The following is a 16,221-nucleotide window of genomic DNA, read 5'->3' as shown; positions in this document are numbered from 1 at the left end:
ACTTGACATGCTGGCTAAGAAGCGCTTACTCCTGCAGTCATTGAGGCTCGAGGGAGGGTTTTGTGCGTGTGCTTTTCACACACACACAAGTTTTGGGGAAGCAGTGATGTATCTGTGCTTCCACACCCCCACCATTCACTGACAACTTCCCATCTCGCACGAGACCCGAGGTAGGTAACGGATGCTTTGCTATTCCGCGAACGTAAGTAATCTCCCAGTAGATGACTGGTGACCCGTGTGGGTTTTCTGTAGTCTTATCTTCAATCATGCGCACGGAGCGATGTACTTTTGGAATTGCATTGAGAGACAGAGAGAGGGAAGATGATGGATTGTGAGATATTACGCAGATTTAATGACGTCCCTTAAACGACGAAGAAAAGTAAGTGGCCTTGGACAGGACGCATCATGGAAAGATGGCCCACGGTCAAGATTGACACGTGGAGTGGCAGCCAAGGAACGGAGCACGTCATAGAGGAAGTAGTCTGCATGTTGAACTGCTTTTGCACCGTACGTAGCCAACCGTGCTAATCGGATGTGCTCCATCCGTGGAGATGACAGATGAAATCTGCTCACGTGGAGTTTCTAGGTGGATTGTTAGGTGGCGGCGTCTTGGGGAGACCTTTATCCAGCAGTGTCCTGACCATGGCCGATGATAATTGATGGTGGTGAGCTTCAAGGTCATCACAGGTCGTTGGTGGCTTATCCATGCAGAAGCTTGCGTCTCTGGGCACACACAATGTTTATATCACTTGGTAACTGCCTGGCCCCAATTGGAATGCTCCCGTGGGAGTTAAAAAATATTAAATCATTCCTGCATGAAACTTACAATGAAAGTCCTATTGAGTGCAATAAAAGCATGGCTGATGGAAAATAAATAAATAAAAAACATAGTTGTTAAATGTAACCACAATCGCGTACCTAGTAGGGTTATGTAAATTAGAGATCACTGTTTTTCAGTTTCTTTTATCTCCACTGTGGAACATATTTCACGGGAGTGGTTAAAATATGATACTGTTACATGAATAATTTACATCATCTTGACAGATGAGATATATCAGTTAAATAAAATACTGCCCAAGGAATTGAATATTTCACCAAGTGAAGCGTGGCTCTTCAACTGCTGTGTGGCCTGTGCGATGGCGCTTTGCGTTAGTCAAAGCCAACATATCTGTCTTCTTTAAAACATATATATATCTTTTGCCCAATTTTCCAATTGTGTTATCAATGTCACATCATGAGACAAAGCATCCAACTGCATTTCTTGTAGAGCAGAGCAAACCTTCATGTCAGACTGCAGACCACAGAAGTGAATATGACACAACTAATTCTGACATCCAATGAAATTACCTCCAATCCACATCGTCGGGGGTGGAATGTTCCCACCCGCACTGCCACTCATGGTAAATTTAATTGCATGACAGTCAGAGGCGATATTTAATATCCTCGGAGCTGGAATTTAGCCAAAGTAAGTGCAGATCCAATTTGAATGGGATGGATTTTTTTTAGGAAGTCATTGCTGATCGGGCTGTGAGACAATCAACTCACTGGACTCGAGAACTCGGTTATAACAACCGGGCGGGTGCCTCAATAGGAATCCAGAATCTCAGCGGTTGGCAGCTCGAACCTCCAACTCCTCCAGAGCAAGCCGCCCACATCCCGTGTTTAATTCTCAAACCCCGGTGACACCTGTTTAAGAATGGGATTAGGTTGAATGCGCTGGCCGCATATTCCGCCTTGCAAATCCTTTTGCTTGATTCTCCTCAGTCTGCAGTCACAAATTTACGCAGCCGGTGGCTTTTCACGCGGTCAACAACGGGCGCTTTGATATACGACGCAGAACCATTTCATCGCCAATCAGCCTCCTTGTCACACACGCACACGCACGCATTAAATAATCTCAGACTCCCAAGGCAAGAAGTCCATTACCAACGTCATCGGTTACAATTTCGTGAGATTTTTTTTGTCCCTCCCTCCCTCCTTCCCTCCCTCCCTCCCCTCGTCGTCGCCGTCGTCGCAGGCGACCTCGACTGCGTCGTGCAGTTCCCGCGCCCGCACTGGTACTGGGACAACCTGCTGAAGATCTGCGTGTTCGTCTTCGCCTACATCGTGCCCGTGTGCATCATCACCGTATGCTACGGCCTCATGATCCTGCGCCTGCGCAGCGTGCGGATGCTGTCAGGCTCCAAGGAGAAGGACCGCAACCTGCGCCGCATCACGCGCATGGTGCTCATCGTCGTGGCCGTCTTCATCGTGTGCTGGACGCCCATCCACATCTACGTGATCCTGCGGGCGCTCGTGTCCATCGCGGACTCGCCGACGGTGCTCGCCAGCTGGCACTTCTGCATCGCGCTCGGCTACGCCAACAGCTGCCTCAACCCCGTGCTCTACGCCTTCCTCGATGAGAACTTCAAGCGCTGCTTCCGCGAGTTCTGCTCCGTGCCGCCGCTGTGCAAGCTCAAGATCGGCACCACGACGCGCGTCATGAGCCTGGCTCGCCGCCAGCCGCCGTCCCCGCAGGAGGAGCAGAGCACGGCGCAGACCTGACTAGTCGTGGAGCTGTCCCCCCTGCCGGCAGGGCCGGCGCGGCCGAGGCCTGGCGTCTCCGGCCCCGGCGCCGTGCCCTCGAGTGCAAGCGGCGGCGGTGGTGGTGGTGGTGGGGCTGCCCGGAGCGCGCAGGGGCAGCGTCACTCCGCTTGCGTGCTCTAACGTGGCGTGCTTTCATTGCTTTTAGTTGTGCTATGGCCGTCAGAACGTGAGATCAAGAAACCGTTCAGACCTCTCGTGGAGCGGCGAGACCCTCCGTGTTTGGAAATGGCCCCGCGGAAGCAGATATCACGGAAATGTATCTGAGATCCGTTCGAGCTGACCTCTGCCTCACGCGTTAGAGAGTTGGCACTTTCGCGACTGTAACGATCGTCGCGTGACAGGAAGATATTGTTTTTTCTTTTTTCTGAAAGAACCAAATTTTTGTGGTATCAAAATTTAGTGTGCAAATTGTCAGTGACCCGGCTGAGACCATCAACTCACTAGAACATTGAGAACCCGGTTTAATGACGGGCGTCCGCAAACCTGGATTTGAACCTATAATTTAATCGGGTACCAGCTCAGCCGCTCTCACCTAAGAGCCATTCCATCAGCCACGTATGGATTTTTTTTTACAAACAGCACATGAGGCTGTGCCGAAGGGTCGCGGTCACGCTATTTACAAAATTACGAGGGACAAAGGTGGAGATTGCGGCGATTGCTTTAAAATCAGAGGCGGCTAGTGGGGTCGTGCGATTGGGAATTGCGGAGAGGTTAAAGGTCGGGGGGATTGCAAGGGAGCATAGAGCTGGAGGAGGAGGACACGAAGCAGAGCTGCACAATATATTCCTCCTTTTCCCATCAGGCGAACAACGTAATTGATCAAAGTCTCAAACGCGGCTCCATGACTGACGATGCACTTCAAGAATGGAAACATCCCTTCGCATATTAATCCGCAAATACTTCACCCCCCCCCTCCTTTCAAACGACAGTCGTGAGCTCTTCGAAATCTCCCGCGATCGATAGCGGTGATGCTTCTCTCAAAGACACCGACTCAAATGCCGCTTCAGTTCAACGTCAAATCCGCGCACCGACCGCATCGGAACTGCCCCCCTCCGCCGTCTCCCGTGACAAGCGACGAGCGAAGAACTTTCAAGAGTTGTAAGTAAGCAAAACTCGAGTTTTACACATATAGCGCCATTCACACAAGGCCTCGCAGCGCTTTACAATACAATCCCAGTAAAAAGAAAAACGACTTTTAGCGTTAAAACTGAGAGAAAAACAACACCCCACCCAAGACGGATACGCAAGCGAAAATTGACGTCTTTTCAGACGCGCCCGAAAAACCTCGACTGACGGAGCGTCCCCAACGGACTGGGGTCAAGGAGCTCCACAAACGAGTCGAAGCGCACAAGTGGCTGCGACGGCTTGGGCGTCACGTCTGACGCGGTTGTGCCTGTGTTCCTGTCGTGCTTGTGACACAGGCCGGTCGCTCTGCAGCGAGCGAGGAATGACCACGTGCGACGGGGTCGCCATCCACCGCCGCACGACCGAAAACGGCGGTGGTGGTGGCGGCGGTAAGGCGGTCAGGTGGACTGCCGTGGCCGCGGGCGACACGAAATCAATGCACGGCCGCTTTGCTTGGGCCCCGGCGATGTCCTGCCGAGTTTACAAAGCAGCTTGAAAAACATGGGACAGTTACCACGGCACCCCCATCTCGCCCCTCGGCCGCGATCGCGAAGATTTGACAGGGGGCACATAGCGGCCGCTTATCTGGATCGCGCACATTTTTCGTTCTAGGCCTCCGAATAAGAAACAAATATAGAGCGGCAATCTGATTGGGACGCTTTGTCAACAACGAGCGCGATCGAAGTGCCGACACGGCCCCTGCGAGCGCGCTGAGTGAGCACCGCCGACGACGTTGATGACGACGATGATGATGACGACGACGACGATGATGCCGACGACGTTGATGCCGACGATGATGACGACGACGACGACGATGATGCCGACGATGATGATGACGACGACGACGATGATGCCGACGACGATGATGACGACGACAACGATGATGCCGACGATGATGATGACGACGACGACGACAATGATGCCGACGACGATGATGACGACGACAACGATGATGCCGACGATGATGATGACGACGACGACGTTGATGCCGACGATGATGATGACGACGACGATGATGATGACGACGACGACGATGATGCCGACGACGATGATGACGACGACGATGATGCCGACGACGACGATGATGCCGACGACGATGATGCCGACGACGATGCACGTCGTTGTGGCTGCCGCTGCTGCTGCCGCTTGCGCCGGCAATGGAGCGCTGTGATTCACTTTTGCCAATTTGGCGATGTCCGCTTCGCGATTCACTTTTTTGTGACTTGGCTCACTCCCGACGCGCGCCAGCACGGCGGGCTGTGAGCGCCGCAGTTGAGCGATCTGTTCGGCCGTTTGGGCCGCCCACTTATCCTAATTATCACTTAAAATCTAAACATAAAAAATGGCCCTCTGTGTAGGGGGCTGCGTATATTTTGGGCCACTACCTGGCGCTGCCACCGCGTCGTGGTTTTGCCGCCTGAATTCGATTCCTCGGAAATAATGAGGCAAGTTTCTTAAATCTCCTCCGTCACCTCCGTCAACCCTACTGGGCATCTGTGCAGAAAAGCTTTATCGCTCATCGGATTCCTCTCATCGGATTCCTGCAGTATACATGAATATTATAATACCAACAGTGGATCGGCAAGTTTTGTCTGGTGGTGTGGTAAAATGTGGCTGCGCACACCACTCCTAACGACATCTGGCCAATGTGAAAGAGTAGACCAAAGTAGCCTCTAGTGGAGGTGGGCCATCTAGAGATCACACTGGTGGTGAGTCCCCTCCACCAGCAGCGCCAACAGCTACACCTTCACATTCACCACTTGCCCTTTTTCAGTTTCCAAGTCGTGTAAGAGAAAAAACAAAAACCCCCCTCAACCGATCCAAGTGCATGGAATAAAGCCAGCGGGTTTGATGGAGGTGCTTTAGACGGAGCGAATGATTGATCGCTTTGCCTCCTCCATCCCCCCCCCCCCCCCCAAGAGCTGCAGCTGATTCTTTCTGAGCGCGGGGCCGGTGGGAGCGAGGCATGGGCCACGAGCCTTGCGACGGTGACTCCGCGGGCAGCACCGGGACACCGCCGGCTCCCTCGCGGTTCGTTTAGGAGAAGGAAAAGGAACACATTTGCGTGTTTTCACTGAGCAACGATTGTTCCCATCGGCACAGTTATCACGATTGTTATTAGCGATTAGATGGAGTGAGTGTTCGTTGTGTATTTTTAAGAGCACCCTCCTCTTGTGGTGGGAAACCGATGAGCGTTGTAGAGTTTGTCGATGTTCGCGGTTGTGTGCTCTGCGTAAGCCCTCCCAATGTCTGTTAGAGGGTCGTACCGCGCGTCGTTCGGCACGGTGTCCGTCGTTTCGCTCCTATCTGCTGGGAGCTTCTTCGGCTTTGAATAGTTGGCACTGCGGGCACTTTGAAACTTTTGGCTCCCTGCACGTCGATCCACGGTGTCGGGCAGGACCTTGGAATTTATTTTGACTCCGCGAGTGAGAAGGGATGCTGCACTCGTGCTTGATCGCACCTGCTCCACAGTGTCGTGAGCAGCAAGGTTGACATTTTGAACTGGAACGTTTTTTTTTTATTTCCGTACGGTGATCGCCGTTAGTCGTCCTTCGCTGACCTACGTGTTTTCGTAGATTGAACGAGGTGCCGCGTTTCGCCGATGCATAACTTTCGACTGTTGCCGCTAAAGGTTAAACATCTTAAAACTACCGAGTAGGTGTTCACGGTTGCGCCGTACGGCTCTCCGCAGTGATTTCGGGTCGCACCATGATGTCCGACGTTTCGCTCCACGCGCTGGCAGATTTTTCAGCAACCGAATACACGTGGCAGAGCTGCACGGCGAAACCGCGAAAAACCGGCGAAGTCGTCGTTACGGAATGGTCGTGACCTCGACGATGCTTTACTCTGACAGGTGGCACACTCCGGGACAAACCTTGAGGCTGCCCAAAACACGAAAGGGCCGTTCGAGCTTGGAATCATCAGCAGGGTCACCAGCGATATCATTTCAGCAGTATGATACAATATCTCAATAACACGGTTTGACAACTATCACTTTATCGGTTTATATTGTAATTCTGATTGAAATGTTATTGTTTTTGTGGTTTGCTGTATGAGTAAGATTATTTAAATGTTTCAACTGCTTTTCACTCAACCATCTCTAACGCTTATAACGCACATGCTGTCGATAATGCAAAAAATGATTGAAACACAAGTGATGGCATGTAATGTCCATCCTGTCCGGTACTCTAATTTATAATGGGTAATACTAAAGAGTTTTATTTACAATTTGATTTGTTGATTTTGTTATTGCCTTAAATATTTTAGCAGCAAGTGAATTGTTTGAGACAAATCAAAAACGCTAAGCGCAACGGAACGGTATTTTGTAACGATGGACGATACGCTTTTTCGCGGGGCGCGCGTCGTACCATAAATCATAATGTCACCGTAGAGTGGCAAACCTATTAATCAGAGGGCCCTCTCTCTCCAAACCTGCGGGACCCTTCCACGTGCATCTGTAGCAGCCCCACGCACCACCGGGAATGTTGACACAAAAAAATCAAAAATAACCGCGGCAACGGCAAAACATATATATTTTTTGTACTCATTTTGGTTTCGATTGGAATTAATCCACATTCGGTGTCGTTCTTAAATACGCCACGTGTCTGCAGCCACTGCTCTGCAGATGCAGGTTACGCAATCGCGCTGCACGATGGTGTAAGCGTTCGCTGTGAACGAGAGTGAACATTCGCGAGCAACGTTAAGAGCGCTAATACCCATCTACGGCAATGAGAGTAATATTTATATACACCGGGCGGGTCACAACACGCTAAAAAACACGTTCATATTTGCCACTGACGCAGCAAAATATTCGTGGTATATATCCCCTGAAATGTGAAGCGTCAGACTATTACAGTTGCCGCCTTTTGTCAGTCCGCTGCTGGATGAAGGCCAGCCCACACAAGTGTCGCTCATGGGAGTTGTTTCATCACGCTGGTCAGTGAGGGTGAAGCTTGGTTGCCCAGGACCAGTTCAGATCTTACTCACCACTGATGTTGGCAGTGGTAGTGAATACAACTTCGATTTCTGGGTTCATAAAGTAGTGCACTAACCACGGCGTCACCACTCAAGCCCGGACTATAATAAAGCGGCATTCGCGACCAGTGGATTATTTTTGATGTGTGAGTATGCTCCACTGTCGGTTTAATTATTATTTTTTTTTTTTTCCCCATTTAACAGAGGCATACGTTTTTGCTTATTAACGTTGCTTTTGTTTTTAAAATGCTCTGTTATCTGCAGACAAGCCGAACCCATGGCTCCATCTCCTTGGCGAATGCCCTCTTCGGACACATTTTAATTCATTGGCGGCTGCCACTCCGTTATTCATCTTGACCCATCATCCTCATGAGCGACACGTCCTGGCCTATCACATTCACGTGATCCGTGTGTTTCCTCTTTCAATGCACTTGAATGCATACTCCAATATATACTGCCATATGATCGTAGAATGTGTCTACGAATGTTGGGTTTATTTACGGTGGGTTGCATATATTTATATATGTGTCTGAGACTACTGTCCCATGTTGAGATTTGCTTTTGCTAGGTAAGCATATTTCACACGGGCGTTGAGGATTTTGTGTGTTCTGATGGATGTAAAACAACTTGCCAGCGCTGCCACACGCCCATTGGCCTCGTTTGCTCTTTTCCTCGTGCCCAATACCGGTCATTTTGCAAACAACTGATCCCGCTGTTGAGTTCCACACAAAACCATGGTAGTATTGAGAAAATCTCATCCCTGGATCATGGTCCTGACGCTCCGCACCGCCCCCCCCCCCATCCTCCTTGCCGCCCACTCGGCGCTGCTGATGTGTTTTAAAATTCCGAACAAGACGTAAAAAATGTGTGGAAAGCGCACAGCCACTGTGCGTATGCACCAAAAAAATAAACCCATCGGCATTTCCTGAATCCGTGCATTGTGGTCCCCTAACGCTGCATCACTGCAACTGTCAGTTGTTCAAATTTGCTAAATATGGATATCGATGGTGATTACGGTTTTTGCGGCCTTGTTTTAAAGTTACGGTTATGCAGCCTGCAATTATGATTGTTGTTGTTTATTACACGTGGGACTTCCTAGTCACTTACACATTTGATCAACGTGTTTTTGTTTAAAATCAATTCCAACACTTTCTGTAAATGACAAGGCTATCATCATCGCAGCAGCAGGCAAATGCGTGCAAGGCTGAGATCATTGTACGTGCTACGTGATGGCCACGTCGCATGCAAGGACGACATGGTGGGTGCTTACCTTACGGTGGTGAGATGTTAACTACCTTGCCAGGTATACAGGAGGTCGTGGGTTTCAACCCAACCCTGACACCTCTATATTTGGAGTTTTCACGTCATATCTCCCTGTGGTCGTGTGGGTTTTTCTCATGGTCCTCCGGTTTCCCCCTCCACATTTAGAAACATGTGTAGACAGTATTTGGCTGCTATAAATTTCCACATGATTAGCCACTTCGCTGAGCTATCATATGTGGCCAGGTCGCTTCTGAAAAAGAGCTATATACAGCTCAGTGGACCTTACCTGGTAAAAAAAAAAAGTTTAAATAGTTGAATAGTTTACACTGCGAGCACACCGCCAACCGCGCGTCGTTAGATCGATTGCCATCTCGATCACGGTTTACAGAACGTTCTATTCGAGAATTTTCGAGGGTGCTGTTGTGCCGTGCGGCGAAGGGAAGCGGTAACGATGATTCGTTATTTCATGCTTAAAAATACTCGTGAATATTTGACTGACAAAGAATTCCAGAATCAAACCGCGTGCATTTTCATCCTAATCTCGATTAAGAGAATGCATTTGCAAAGGGTAACAAGGCATGTAGATAACGTGTATGCTGATAAACAGTTGCCATAAACAATATTGGTGGGGTTTTTTTTACTGTTGTCTAAGTAACGACAAATGCTCAATATATGAATGTGGTTATTGCGTCGTTAACGTCGTGCTGTTGACGAGGCGGATGTGAAGCCCTCCATTGACAGCATTGTGACGTCACGCACACGGGTCAGCCAATGAGTGCGGCGCCTTTGCTACCGCGAGCCGAGAAGTTTCGCGGGAAGGGAACGGTGGCCTCCGATTGGCTAGATGTTGACACGCTCCGTTGAATTCTCATCGAGGCGGCTTCTCAGACCGTTGCAAGCTTCCCGTTACGACGATGCGCTCTGGGCTAACGGGTTGTTGTTGTTGGTCAATTATAAATGCGCTCTCTGGAGCGCTCTGCCCATTAGAGGCACCCGTGGTGTTTAACCATCGCGGCTTGTCCTTGGCACATTGGTGTAGCATTTTAAAGGTATGCTTTAAGTACATAATGCATTATAACCGAATTACCTATACTTAAAGGTAGATTTTTCAATGTCTGTCAAAGGTAAATAATGATCAAAACGGTACAGCGTCGTATATCCGACCGTCACGTGACATATTGGCATGGACCAATTAGCTGTCCACACCCATGGGGACTATCTGTGCTTCGTCTAACTGTCATTTATCTACAGAAATTAACAAATCCGACATTTTTACACACACAGAAGCATGGTCCTGTGTTTGACGCTTTTTGTTGGATGGATGCTCACGTATCTGGCCTTTTAACAAACTCGCCTATATCAGCCGAGTCGGATATGCGACGCTGTGCTGTATTTCGCACGAACGACGCTCACAAACAAGGGCCCTTTGCCCACGGTCGTTGGAGATATCGGAGCCCTTCCCAGAAGAATCGATTCTGGATGTAGTCTGTTAGAGACGTTACGAAATCAATTCCTTAACGGAGTCGACTCGAGTCCTAAGAAATATTGCACATCTTGCAATCGGCCATCCCCTAGTCCATGATAGGAATGTTTATGATGCACTGCCAAACAGTAATTTACACCGTTCATTATTCAGCCAAATGTGCTTTGTTCTCGCTATAATTAAAGGCCAGATATTAATTGCCAGGAACATGCCTAAAAGCGTTGCATATTTATGCAAATTCCCCAGATAACACGTGTACTTTTTTTTGCTTCTTTTAATCAAGAAAGTTAAGACATGAGCATGTATAATACATTACTGACGCATATTTGTCATTTAATAATTCGTTATGTAAAACAAATATATTTTATCGCCATTTGTCATCACCATATAATAGGTACCAATAACTAATTTTCGTTGTATTTAAATTGCTCTCCAAATTTTTATGACACCGTTTCTGAAGCTATACTGTCCCACCACACAATATGTAGAGAATATAAAAAGAAACGTCGTGATTAAAATGACAATAGTTTTTAATAATGCAATTTAGCAACAGCCTGGTCATTTTTCATCAACCATTTCCACTTTGGTGATTTAGTTGTTTAGCAAAATGTTTTGATTCCTCAATTGGCACCTTAATTATACTTCTCAACTCGGAGACGCATTACTTTGTTTTATAACGTAAATATCGTTTGTACATAGTCAAATATAAATGCAAATCTTAGTACTCTCTATACAAATGGCCTTTTGGAATTACTTTTCAGTTAAATTTAATGGAAAGAGCGTACTATTTATATATATATACACAAGTTTGGGGCATGGAATAGTATAAAAGTGAGTTAGCTCTCATCGGTTGACTGGCGCTGCACACGACGGGGGTTGTTGCCCAGCACCATGCATAACCGTCTTTGTATCCCCAGTGGCGATATTTACACACCGCACCAGGTACTCTGTTGAAGCTGGGTTGACCTAGGGGAGACCCAGGACCGGTTCAGATCATTGTTATTGGGTGTTGGCGGCTGTGAGCTTGAAATCGAACTCGGGTCGCCGGGTTCGTAGCTCAGCGAGCTAACCACAGCCACTACCGCGCCCCAAAGTGTACAGAACAGAGCTGTCTTCACACGACTGTGTGGGCTTTTCGCGGTTGTGCTGTGTAGCTCTCCCCAAGTGTTGTCGGGTCGGGCATCTCGGCCGAAACAACGTGTTGTACGACCGGAAAACAAAACACGTCGGAGAGTTTTGTCCGACGTTTCACTCCACGTACTTAGGACCTTCTTCAGGAACTGAACTGAGCAGCTCACGTTCTCCCAACAATGATATAGCGTCGCTGGCTGCTGCTGTTTTTGGTGTCACAGTTAGCTCCCAGATAAACTAAACTAAAAAAAGTTAATTAAACGTTTTTTGTTATTTTACCAGGCTGGGCCCACTGAGCTGCATAGCTCTCTTTTTTCAGAAGCGACCTGGCTGTCACAAATGATAGCTCAACGAGGTGCTTCACCACGTGGACATTCATAGCAGGCAAATACTCTAAACGCACGTTGATTCTAAATGTGGAGACAAATAACCGGAGGACCCAGATAAAAATCCACACGACCACGGGGAGAGCGAGAGAGAGACACGCAAACTCCAAATATACAGCAGGCGTCAGGGTCGGGATTGAACCCACGACCTCCTGTGTACCAGGCGAAGTAGTTAACATCTAGCCACCGTGGCGCCCTGATGCAGACAGAGAGCTGAGCTTATTAGCATCAGGAACCAACAACAACAGCAGCAGCAGCGAATACGATATACATCAAGGTGGAACGTGAACTGTTCAATTCGGTTCCTGAAGAAGCCCCCAGAACGTGTAGCGAAACGTCGGACATCGTGCCGAACACGTGGTACGACCGTCACTTCCCCCACCGTTCCCTGCCTCTCCCCAAGCCCTGTGAGTTTGCTGCGGAGAATAACGCAACAGAAAATACACGTATTATAATTGTTCTACTTAAGTTCCCGTGTGCCCGTATAACCACGTTATTGCCTGCTTGGAACAAGATTCTGCATCTGCCGTATTGTGAATGGCCATGCTTCGAGCACAAATGTCAACACATTTCCTTTACGATCTGTTGATGAAATGGATTATCGGTAGAGTTATTATGCATGTGACATTATTTTCGTGTGTGCGTATTGAAGATTACTTGTATTAGAATTGCCTCGTTTGTTAACTGTGCATTGGCCAAGTACACGTCCAACAGATGCCATCTCTGATTTGGTGTTTCACCACTTTGCTTGTGCATTTAAGGGTTTCTGTGAAGTGGCAGATCCATCGTGGTGCAAATCTGAAACGCCTGCGTCCTCGGCGTGGCGTGACGGGAGAGGCGCTCAAAGGCAGAGGAGAAGAGGGAAGGTCTTGATCCTAGTCAGCAGCTATTGTTCGCTGCCATCCTGTAACTTCCCCCTGCCTGCAACAACGGCATCCCCCCATTATCTCCAAAGCCTTCCGTTACTAGGTTGCTCCTGCCCAGTGGTGGCCTCTGAACTCATTAAAGTCATCTCGCCGCTGACTTGCTCGGCTCTTTTCGCCTTCTCTCAGCATCTGCCCCGCAGTTAATTGTGTCCATCTTCCAGCAGCGCAGATGATCTAACGGAGGTCACTCCTTCTCCTCTGCTACCCCAATCACCCGTATCTCCCCCCCCCCCCCCCACCCCTAGCAGCCATCCATGATTGTCAGCTCCCGAACCTACCCCTGTTCAAGTCCAGGTTCAAGACGTCTCTTTAAATTCCTCTGCCTGTGCCCGACCGCCTCCGTTCTCCATACGAACGCCTCCCCTCTCTGTTTCCGCACAGCGCGTTGAGATGCGTTCGCGTATCAGCGCGCGATGGAAATCCGCACGGAGTCGCAGTTGTTGGGTGCTGACCGCCGGCTGGGCGGACGTTAGCGTCCCGCTGGACGTCTGTGAGGAAGGGGAGCTTCAGTAGCTCATCGGATTCCTGCGGTCTAAATAAAGATTCCCACTCACGGGAAGGGGGCGGGGGGGGGCCTCGCTTGAGATGGCGCGGAAGAGCGAGATAACGAGTGAGCGAGATCCGTTCGGCTGGACCAGTGATTCTTCACCTTTACTGTAGGCCTGCACTCTTTTGGTTCTCAATCCTAAAACAAAAACATTGTAAAATGTGAATAGACACATATGGCTTGATGAAACAAAGCCGTTGTCAAATTTTGATTTAAAGCTTTCGTGACTGCAGTGATTCATATTCTTGGTTCTTTCGGTAAAAACAGTGATCTGCCGTGGCAGATCACTGTTATAATTCAGTAGGCTCACATGACATTGACTTCTCCAAGACAGAGATTCTTTGCAAGCCATCTGGCTACCATGAGAGATTCGTTCATGGGGCTATCCACATATACAAACACAGAGACAATTTCAACCGAGAAGATGGATTCTGGCTTAGCAATCATTGGAAGGATTTGATAAACCATTTCGGGTCTTAATTGATCGTTCACGCTTACGGTGCCTTTCAGACAGCATACATTAATTTTTCGTCTCCCCCCTCCTCTTTTCAGAACATATATGGACTCGTCCATCTAAACAAACTGTCAAATCGATATCCGTGGCACTGACGTTTAAAAATAAATAAATAAATACAAACCGCCACTTCTTTCAAATGTTCTTGCCGTTGGTTTTCACACCTGATGATGACTGCTTGTGTTGCAGTCGAAACGTCGTGAGAATTTTATTGTTTTATATATTTTATTATTTTATTGTTTCCCTTCAACGTGACTTTACCGAAAGAACCAAGAATATAAAAGTCGTTGTACTTACGTGCTTCGATTATTTACCTTCTAAAACAAAACCTGGCCATGTCTCGCACCCCTAGAAAAGGCATCTCGCACCACCAGGGAGCGCGTGCACCCCAGGTGAAGAAGAAGAAGCATCACCACCGGGCTGCACTGGGTGTGATTGTGCAAGCCGTGAGAGCGGCTCATGTAAGTCTCCCGATATTGATACGGAATAACAAATACTCAACACATCCGTCAAAATGTATAACAGCGGACGATACATAATCGGTGAAGTTGCGGGCAATGAACCCTGCTTCATCTCTTTGCTGTGAAGAAGATCCATTGCCTGGAACACGGCCGGTTATATATCTATCGGGGTTTTATTCCGATTAGGGCAGTGTTATTGACGACTGTTTTGAACGTTTTTGTTTTTTTGTGCTTGCCTTCTCAATATCAAGCTCCGAGAAAGTCAAAGGACCTCGGGATGTATGCTACTGTATGTTGAACTTTTTTTCGCACCGTACGTAGCCAACCGTGCTAATTGGAGTTTTGCGGCGAATGAACAGAGAACTAAACGCAAAAAGCGGCCCTAAAGAAACGAGTTTTAAAGCTAGAAGATTTGAAAGTGCGTAGCTCCACAGTGGCTTCCTAATATCGGAAGGAAGAGCGTCCCAGACGGCCGCAGAAGCGCCGCTGCAAGCGTGCTGCGATGCGGTGACCCCCACGATCTTTGTGCGCGATAGACAGCCAAAAAAATAGTCGTGAGGCCGCTGTCGCTAATGAACGGACCCTGGCGAGGAGTCGCAATTCCTCGCCCCTCCCCCCCCCTCTCTCTCCCTCTCTCTGTGTGCGCGGCGTAAAATAAAAAAATAAGAACAAATTCCGTGAAGGCACCGATAGTTCATCGGCAAAAGGTGAACGTTAAAACGCGTCCGTCTTTAACTTTCGGAGGTTGCAAATCTTTAAAGTCGTCCGATGGAAAATAAGTGCTTTCACAGATCTGCTTCAGCTGAGGGACACTTTCTATAATTCGTTTTGAATTGGCTGTTCATGGATTTGTTGGTTGGACTGTGTGTGTGTATGTGTACGTGTGTGCGCCCACACCCACGATCAAGCATACGTGTTCCAAGAAACAAACATTCAGTGTTTTCCCACTGCTGCTGTACCTTTGGGCATCTCTGGCAAGTGCGTTTGTCAAGAGATGTGCACGGGCATTCTGTTGTCGTTTGCCACGTACGTATATATTTATATATTTTTGTTGAATTGCTAAAATGATTCACGTTGATTTGAAAAAAAACGCCCGCTTCTTTCTCGAACGAAACGACTCTTGGAATGCGCCACAACATGTTCGTTGTACGTATAACAATAAACAAAAGCGCGTGTGTATGTCGTAATGGGCTCCGTGTCACGTGTGGCGGGCCGATATTCTCGTGCAGCGGCGATCGATTTCGTAAACGGCGCTTCCTAAATATCGTCGACAACCAATTTCTCCCCTAGCGACCGAGGAGGAAAAATAAACGAGACGGGGGTGGGGGGGGGGGAAACATCCCAAAGGGGCAACAGCCCGGACACAATGCACACATTTCGCCCTCCGATATCTGTTGACCGCACGACTGAATGGGCTACATCAGTTTGTAACTAATTCTTCCTTCATATCATTGTCATCATCAGCAGCAGCATCAGCAGCAGCATCATCAGTCGTGGGCAATCCGCTGCCGAATGAAGGCCTATTCCCAAAGCTGCGTACAACCTACGGGGTAAATTCCACTCCCATTCTTATAGCGAGGGCATTGCTTGCGGTGCACGAGCAACGAACGATGATGGTCTTTGCGGATCGCGCAGCCACTGTGCGTCGCCTGCAAGCCAAGTGATGTTACATAGCAGGCACCAAGCAGCCTCTCCCATTTGCTTCGAACGGAGTGCGCATTATTCACCCATGAAATGTAAAAAAAAAAATTCCATTCCCCAACGTATTGCCAGCCACAACTTTTACTGTCATCTTTGTTTTTTTTTATATAGTAGGGACACGTG

The 16,221-nt window shown here is 48.5% G+C and overlaps 1 protein-coding gene across 1 annotated transcript in view; it reads left to right on the top strand.

Annotated features, from left to right (window-relative positions):
• The window catches only part of LOC116946646 (delta-type opioid receptor-like), a 30,890-nt gene extending 15,306 nt beyond the window's left edge, over nucleotides 1-15,584 (top strand). Inside the window, exon 4 of the mRNA XM_032961766.2 lies at nucleotides 2,018-15,584. Coding sequence (XP_032817657.1) covers nucleotides 2,018-2,544 — 527 coding nt within the window. The 3' untranslated portion in view covers nucleotides 2,545-15,584. The remainder of the gene's footprint in view (nucleotides 1-2,017) is intronic.
• Nucleotides 15,585-16,221: the final 637 nt, after the last annotated feature.

Source organism: Petromyzon marinus, chromosome 27, assembly GCF_048934315.1.
Source record: "Petromyzon marinus isolate PM22_M1 ecotype Great Lakes invasive population chromosome 27, UKy_Petmar_22M1.pri1.0, whole genome shotgun sequence".
NCBI classification, from domain to species: domain Eukaryota; kingdom Metazoa; phylum Chordata; class Hyperoartia; order Petromyzontiformes; family Petromyzontidae; genus Petromyzon; species Petromyzon marinus.
This window is presented reverse-complemented; position numbering and strand designations above follow the sequence as displayed.